Here is an 8,095-nt window from a genome sequence, read left to right as displayed (position 1 = left end):
AAACAAATAAATGCAGCTGCTTTTGGAAGGACAGCCGAGATGATTATACTTTTATTGTTATTTGTAATCTCATTACTTTAGTGTTCTTTAATATTAGTCAGTATCTTAATACCATAATCTTATTGTTTTAATCGTACGACTTGACTTTACAATTATCATTTCTATCATTATTTGAATATTCTAATACTCTTGTTAGCTTTGGATGGGTGTAATTTTATACTATAAGATCTTTTATCATCATGTGAGTCACGAGATGACTAACGTGTAATATCAGTGCTAAAAAAAATGGAAGAAAAAAATTCATGATCTCAATGCTTTTGAACATGAAATATTTCTCGGTTGAAAAAACATTATTTTGAATAATCAACTCCTGTTTTAAGGTAAATTAAATCAAACGGTAAACGCCCGCTTCGCCACTTGCAACTACCGACTATTTTTTTTTCAACTTCCGGCAACTATTTTTTTTTCAACTTCCGCCCAGTGATTTTTCGCTTTCCAATCGCCATGTGACGTGTTTTTGATTCGCTGAGATTAAACCAAAAATAATCCGAATATTAATCACCGAAATACACTGAACGTGTTGTCAATTTGCCATTTGCAAATATTAGCTAACGACACGAAAGAACAAGGATGTGTGGTAAAGGTCGTTCTTGGCCAAAGTGAAAGTGAAAGTAGATATAAAGGGAAGGAGCTCGACGTTCGTTCGTCAGTTTGGAAGGTGAGTCGCAAACTTGTTTCGTGACATATTTGTGTCGCGACATGTGCCGGTTGTGCTGATAGCATCGATGACATTTAAGGCTGTTTTCAAGTTTGTCCTTTTGAGTTGTTCTGTTTGTAACCCAGAAATTCAATTTCCGGCGTTTCACTTGCGCTCTTTGGTGATTTTTTTTCTTAACCGTTTTGAGATTTGCGTCGTTATTTCTCTGATACCAAACGGTTTGTGCCCAATAATTTTTCTTCCCGATTTAACAGCCGTTAACTTTCATTTCAATTTCGATTAAATTAACTGCTTCTTACAGAGTACACCCCCGCGCCCAGCAAAAAAACAAAAACAAACAAATGGAGCTCTCAATTATTTTTTAATAATCGATTATTAGACGTGTAATTTGTAATTGGCTGTCTGCCTGTCAGGCTGCACGATGTCTTCAGTCATGCTGTGCGGTTTCCTGCTGCTGCTCGTGGACGCGTCGCTCACGTGGACTTTGTGGCGCGGCCTGCTGCTGGTGCGGGGCGCGGGCGGGGGCGGCGGCGCAGGCGCAGGCGCAGGCGCAGGCGCAGGCGCAGACGCAGGCGCAGACGCAGGCGCAGACGCAGGCGCAGACGCAGGCGCAGACGCAACCGCAACCGCGCTGGAGCATTGGGCCGCCTCCGCGCTCAAGTGGGCGCTCCTTGACGCCGCGACGCGCGCAGTGGCCGCCAAGAAGCAGCAGGTGGTGCTGCGCAGGCTGGCCGCACTGCTGGTCCTCTTGCCGGCCGTACTCCGAAGCGGCCCCGAGCTGTGGGCGGAGCCCGTCGCCCCCCCCGGAATGAGCGGTCTGCTGCAGGTGGCGCTGTGCTCGGCGCTGAGTTGCCTCTTTTGGGAAGTGGCCTTCGGCGGCGGCGGCGGCTCGGCGCGAGAGGCCGAATCGGCACCGGACTCTCTCCGCGTGTTGGCCAGGCTGCTTCAGTACTTCAGACCCGACTTGCGCTTCCTGACTGCGGGTTGCGGCTTTATCATCCTCACCGTGGCCTGTAAGTTGATATGGAGGCAAGTTTTTGTACTGTCACACAATGGCCTTATGTGACCTTAACTCACCTCACTTTATTCGTAGTTGCTTTTTAGCCGTTGTTTGTTCCCTCATTTCGCCATTCTCATCCATCCATCTGCAAATTCCAATTGTATCCACTGCACGGTGATAACCCAGCAGACCTTCATTTTACAGCTATGAAGATTTGGTCTTCCCACCATACTAGAAGGCGAATCACCTCGGTTGACGCCCATGCCGATGGCGAGGGTGGGACTTGGCTGACGCCGGCGCCAGTAGCACGGCAAATCCAAGGAACTCCTTTACCGCTAATCCACGCGTCCGTCCGGAGGTGTCTCATCGGCTTAGTGTGCACAAAACACTTGGCTTGCAGGACTCGCACCCAGTCGACAGTTACGCCATGCGTGCGCTCTCAGCCACTAGGCCGCACGCGAGCGTTCATGCGCTACTTCTTTGACGGCTTAGCTGCTGCTTCTCTGCAATGGGAGGCTTGGCTTGTCCACCTTCCACCGAAAATGTCCACTGAAAATCCCGCACCCCAGTTGGCGACGTGACAAGATTTCCCCAAAGCGTCCGTTTTCTGAGTGTGTTTGGAACGGCCCCTTCGCCCCGAGCGCAACGCAGCAAGAATTTGGGAAAAGGTCTCACGGCTTGTGAAGAAAGGGAGTTGATGGCAAGCTCCAGACTGGCCAGACACGGACGGCTGCCATTTTGCAACCAAAAGTTGCTTTTCATCTACTCGCGCTTGTGCGGCCAGTAAATTTGCTGAGTTAAAAAAGAATAAGCATCGTAGTTTTTCCGCGATGGAAAACCCGGTCCCTAAAAACAGTTGAAGGTGAATCTTTATTGGCATCTGCGCTCGACCGTTCGGTTGGCTCTGCTACTCGGGGAAGCCCCTCTCTGATTGGCTGGCAAGTTTGGCTTCAAAATACCCACCGAGAAGCGCGCACGGGCCAAAACTGCGACCGCTTTGTCAAGCGGACGCGTCAACGAGGCGCTAACATTTTGTCAAGCAAGTTGTGTCGTATGCGGACAGGCGACACGCTGGTGCCGCTGTTGCAGGGCAGGGTGACGGACGTGCTCCGTGGCCAAACGCTGGACTCGGGCTTCTACGCCGCGCTGGCGACGCTGGCGTGCTTCTCTGTGGCCAGGTAACAAGGGGGCGCGGCTGGGCCGGGCTGGGTCGGGCTGGGCCGGGCTCAGTCGCCAGCTGACCTAACGCAGCGCCCCGGTCGCCCGCAGCTGCGTTTTCTCGGGCCTGAGGACAGGATGCTTCAAGATCACGCACGCTCGCCTCAACAAGCGCCTGAGGGTGGCGCTGTTCCGCACGCTGCTGGCCCAGGAAGTGCTCTTCTTCCAGGAGAACCCCCCAGGTGAGCGCGCCTCCGGTCGTACCACTCGGGCCCCCTTTTCGTCCGTCCTCGCTTTTGGCCTTTCAATTGCGAGCGCTGCGTGATGACTTTTTGGATGGTGTGTTTTTTCCCCCATGGAAGTGGAACCAAAACGATGGGTGTTTTTTTGTCGGGCATGTTCAATCGCACTTTTCTCAAACCCGATGCCAGTCCGACCACTCACCGATACCGCTCGTGCGTCGGATCAATCAAATGATCAACGAGCACAATGGCAGCTAACGGTCGATGGACTAAGCCTCCCTTTCTCACTTACTGTTCTCGCTCGGGGTCGGTGAGCAAAAGCGCGTGTTGGAGTGACACTTCCGGGTCAAAAGTGTCAAGTTGGGCCGCTGGCGGGCCAGGGCGGAAATTGAAGAGAAGCAAGAGCGGCGGCGTGTGTTTGTCTTGCGTCAGGAAGTCTTGGTTCCCGCCTGGAATCGGACGTGCACCAGATGGGCCTGACGGTGACGCTGAACGCCAACGCCATGCTGCGCAGCAGCATCAAGAGCGTCCTGATGCTGGCGGCCATGTTGTACCTGTCGCCTCCGCTCACTTGGCTGGCGTGCGTGGAGATCCCCGTCTTGGCCGCGCTGCAGAGACAGCAGGTCCGCCGTCACAAGGTCAGCCGGGGCGCGCGGCATTGGCACGCATACACGTGGGACCCGCGCATCTCCGAGACGCGCGGGTCGTCCCCAGTAGGCCGAGCAAGTATCGGTGGGTTCCGTGGAAGACGAGGGTTCGTCATAGGACGGACAGCCGTGATTCCTGAGCCATGAGGTCGACCCTGACAGGAACTGAAGGAGCAGAAGCAGGACAGCCTGGCTCGCCTCCAAGAGCTCTGTCATCAGTCGATGGGCGGAATCCGCACCGTCCGAAGCTTCCGCGGCCAATCGGACGAAGCCCAACGATTTTGTCGAGAGCTGCGATGCCTCAAGGACATCAACGCGCGCGCCAATCGACACAAATCCTTCTTCACCCTCCTGCGCAGGGTGAGACACTCGCGCGCGCGCGCGCGCCGACACGGGCCGCCGCGTGGCCCCTTTCTCACGCCGACCTCTTTGTCTCCCTCCCTCCCTCCCTCCCTCCCTCCCTCCCGCCGCCCGTCAGTTGGGCAGCTTGCTAACCAAGACGGCCATGCTGCTGGCGGCTCGCTCGCTGGTGTCCGACGGGCGGCTGAGCGTGGGGACCCTCCTGACCTTCCTCCTGTTCCGGAAGCCCATGTCGCACAACCTCAAGGTGAGGGACGCCGGGCCGAACGCTCTTCAACTGTCGCCGCCGGTGACCAGAGTTGAACTCCATCATGGAATCAAGTCCTCTCCGTCCATCATTTCCATATGGCCGTCATTTGAATGAATGTGGCATCTGTGAAATTGTCCATCCTTGGCCTCCCAAAAGCACACGTTCGTCGTCATTGTCATTGCCCTCTTCCGCAGTTCAATTCTTGAGCCCGCGTACTCTGTGTCAAACACAGAGCTGTCCAATCTAGGTCCCGGAACTAGCGCGGCGCAGCGCGCCCTGCAGCAGCGTCGTCGGTGCCTGCGCACGGAGCGAGTCAAGCTTTTTCCGCCTTTGTGATGTTTGGCGCATTTTCAATCCACCGCAGAACTTTCAAAGTTCTTTGGAAAAAAACGAATCAAATACAAATGCAGATAATACTTTGGTTTGTCGTCATGGAAACCAGCAAGCGGGGGCGCAAAGAAAACTGCGTCCAGTGAACTTGAACACGTCCACAGATTCAGGACAGCTGAGAGACGACTTGAAAAGGTCCCTTTGAAGACATCCCAACGTGTTTGACGCACGCACAAGGGGAGAACTCCCGAAAGGGGGTTTTTGAAAGAGAAAGTGTGCAGGCAGCGTGTGCGCCAGGCAGGCCTCTCCGGCCGGCCATAAATGGGGCTTGAGTGGCGGACTCAAGTGTTTTGGTGACCGCTGTTGACTTGCCCCACCAGGAGATCTTCGTGTGCTGCGGTGACACGCTAGCCTCGGTGGGCAACATCTCCAAACTCTTCAGCTACCTGGATCGCTCGCCCAAACGCCGAGCGGACGGTCGCCTGGCGCCCGACGAGCTGCGGGGCGAGATCGTCTTCCGCGACGTGACCTTCGGCTACCCGTTGGCGACGCCGGGCAAATCGGCGCTGAAGGTGAGCCGCCGCTCGTGTCGCCGCGGCTCGTGTCGCCGCGGCTCGTGTCGCCGCGGCTCGTGTCGCCGTTTGACGGCCGTGCCGCCCCCTGACGGCCCTTTGCGCTCAGGACGTGTCCATGGTGCTGGAGGCGGGGAAGGTGACCGCCCTGGTGGGCCCGTCGGGCAGCGGCAAGACGTCCTGCGTGGGGCTCCTCAAGCGACTGTACGAGCCTCAGCGGGGGGACATCCTGCTGGACGGACGGCCGCTGCACGCCTACGGCAACGCCTACCTGCATCGCAAGGTACCCGCCGCCGCCCGCCTGCCCGACTGCCTGCCTGCCTGGCTGAGGTCTGCGCCACTGGCAACTTTGGAGTCCACGCTACAGGGAGCTTCCATATTGCTGGCGTCGAGCCAAAGACCGGAGCTCCAAAACAGTCAGGAGACCCCCAAAATGTCAAGTTTCATGCGATAAGAAAAGTGACACAGTCAGCGTGGTATTCCAGCAACACAATCCACAAAGCAATGAGCGGGTTGGCAAGAAAAAGTCACGTGCCCGAAAGGGAGTGGGAAGAAGAAAATGTCTCGAATGCCGGCCCATCTTCCATTCCAATCGCACAGCTGAGCAATTCCGATCCAGTAAGAGGCGAGACATTAGCATTGCATAGTGAGAGACGGCAAACCATTTTCAACACTTTGGATCGGTCAATCGCGCGTAGGAATAGAAAACAAAAATAATAACACCCACGCGTTCGGACTGAGCAACGGTATCAATTTTGGAACAAATGGGAAGTGGAGCAACATGGCACTTCTGAGCTTTTGGCCCGACGCCAGCGACGTGCACGGCGCTCGTCTACGTCTGCCCTGGTGTTGGCGGCGTTCTTGCCAAGGCGGCCGGCATTGGGGCGCCCTCCCCCCAAACGGGCAGCGCCGGCGTCACGCGCGTGGCCTTCCCGCAGGTGCTTTCGGTTCCCCAGCAGCCGGTCGTCATGCGCGGCTCGCTGCGCTACAACCTGGAGTACGGCCTGCAGGGGGCCTGCGACTTGGGACGAGTGCGAGAGGTCGCCGCCAGGATCAAAGCGCGGCGGCTGCTGGCCAAGCTGGAGGCCGACGACAATGCAGGTGGGGACGGAGGTGGCTTGGGAGGGAGGCGGCTGGCGGGCGGGCGGGCGGGGCGCGCGGCTGGCGGGCGCGCCACCTCACGAGCTGTTCTGCTGACGCGCAGACGTGGGCGAGGGCGGCGCGCATCTGTCGGAGGGCGACAAGCAGAGCTTGGCGCTGCTGCGGGCCCTGCTTCGCCAACCTCGGGTCCTCATCCTGGACGAGGCCACCAGCCACATGGACGTCCACGCGCAACAGGCTGTCAGTGGCGCCGCGACTCACACACTTGCAACTCGCGCGCACGCGCAAATCGGATCGCTGCAGCGCAGCAAGCTTACTTGAGCTAGGCCACTGAGACAAAGTTACAAGGAATCAGGTTACCGCTACTTACTTTTCATTCGGTTTGGACTTTTCTTGTTGAAATGCCGTTCAGTTTACTTTGAGGGCGAGTTTGTTCGTTTTTGTAACCCTTTTCAAAAATGCTCCGTTTTATTTCAGTTTTTAATTGGTGTTAATCTACCGATTTTAGTTTTCTACAAATATTTGGAGTGCAAGATTTGGAAAAAAAAAAAAAAAAAAAAAGTATTGTAAAGTGCAATCCTCGTGTTTGAGCTTCCTTGTATGGATGCGCAGCAAAAACGAAATGTTTGGCATATTTTTCGAAGCGCCTGTATGAAATGAACCGACCACGACCAAAGACATTTTGCTGTAATTCTCGTTAGTTTTAGTTTGATAAAAGTCTGAGTTCGTGTCGGTGAGTTTTTTCATCTTTTTCAATCATTTTTTGCTTTCGTTTTATTTGGCGAATGGAAATGTGTTGTTCCCCTCCAATTGTAGTTGTAGTTGCTTTGTTAGTTTTGCTTGACGTGGGTAACCTTGCCCCTGTGATGTGGTCTGATGTCGGCCGATGTGTGCCCCCGCCCCGCGCAGGCCCTGGAGGAGGCGGTGGCTTGCGGGTGCACGGTCCTGCTGGTGGCACACCGCCTGGCCAGCGTGGAGCGGGCCGACCGCGTGGTCTTCATGGAGGACGGCGTCGTGGCGGAGGAGGGCACGCACGCGCAGCTGATGGCCAGGGGGGGTCGCTACCGGCAACTCAGGGAGGAGCTCTTCGACCGGCGACTGCGACCGACGGGCCAAGTCGCGGCCGCGCCGGAGCCGATCGCGGGGCGCCTTTCGCACCTGTGAACACATTTGAAACACATTTGAAATATGCGATCAACTCGGCGTGTGCGCGGGAAGTCGGCAGCGCACCCGCGCACCTCCGTGTGCGCTCCCCGCACGAAGGTCAGGGCCCACGCACGACCGCTGATTTGTGCGGCCGCCATGCAGTCTTTTCTTTTCTGAGCAGGCTTGCTGAAATGCGGCCTATTGCCTTTCGACGTGACGCAATCAATCAATCCAACTTGATTTGTGCGGCGATTTCCGTTCGGGATGCAATTGACCGAAGTGATTCACATGGATTCAAGTCGAGCGATTCTTTTGGAGGACAATCGGGCAAAATGAAGTCAGTTAACCAGGTGCAACTGATGAAAGCTTTTCTCCCAGCGTTGCCCGAAGAAAGGAAGGAAGTCCAGCGAAGCAATTTCGACAATTGTGTGTCCCGGAGGAGCAAAAAAAAAAAACAAAAAAAAAATCAATAAAATAAAATAAATCAGTCAAATCAAAAGGGCATGCCACCTGGACAAAGAGTGCAAATCCTTTTTCGCGACACCGGTGAGATGAGAGTGCATAAATGTGG

The 8,095-nt window shown here is 55.3% G+C and overlaps 1 protein-coding gene across 3 annotated transcripts; it reads left to right on the top strand.

The window, feature by feature from the left end:
- The first annotated feature begins 457 nt into the window (after positions 1–457).
- On the top strand, positions 458–8,026 carry LOC147128693 (antigen peptide transporter 2-like). Of its 3 annotated transcripts, none has more exons than XM_086017058.1 (12): positions 459–718; positions 1,132–1,731; positions 2,782–2,896; positions 2,988–3,118; positions 3,551–3,756; positions 3,928–4,125; positions 4,244–4,372; positions 5,086–5,277; positions 5,387–5,560; positions 6,216–6,378; positions 6,482–6,733; positions 7,288–7,431. In XM_086017058.1, the coding sequence occupies exons 2-11, from the start codon at positions 1,140–1,142 to the stop codon at positions 6,697–6,699; spliced, it is 2,118 nt and encodes a 705-aa protein (XP_085873184.1). In that variant the 5' UTR covers positions 459–718; positions 1,132–1,139; the 3' UTR covers positions 6,700–6,733; positions 7,288–7,431. The 3 variants fall into 3 exon arrangements, with proteins under 3 accessions (XP_085873182.1, XP_085873184.1, XP_085873183.1); XM_086017057.1 differs by having other exon boundaries at positions 460–718; positions 6,482–6,618; positions 7,288–7,692; XM_086017056.1 differs by lacking the exon at positions 6,482–6,733 and having other exon boundaries at positions 458–718; positions 7,288–8,026.
- The last annotated feature ends 69 nt before the right edge of the window (positions 8,027–8,095 follow it).

The sequence above is a fragment of the Filicampus tigris genome, chromosome 19 (genome assembly GCF_054856515.1).
Source record: "Filicampus tigris isolate MCC_2025a chromosome 19, RoL_Ftig_1.0, whole genome shotgun sequence".
Lineage (NCBI taxonomy): Eukaryota > Metazoa > Chordata > Actinopteri > Syngnathiformes > Syngnathidae > Filicampus > Filicampus tigris.
The sequence above is the reverse complement of the archived record's forward strand: the minus strand, read 5'-3'. Positions and strand labels throughout refer to the sequence as shown.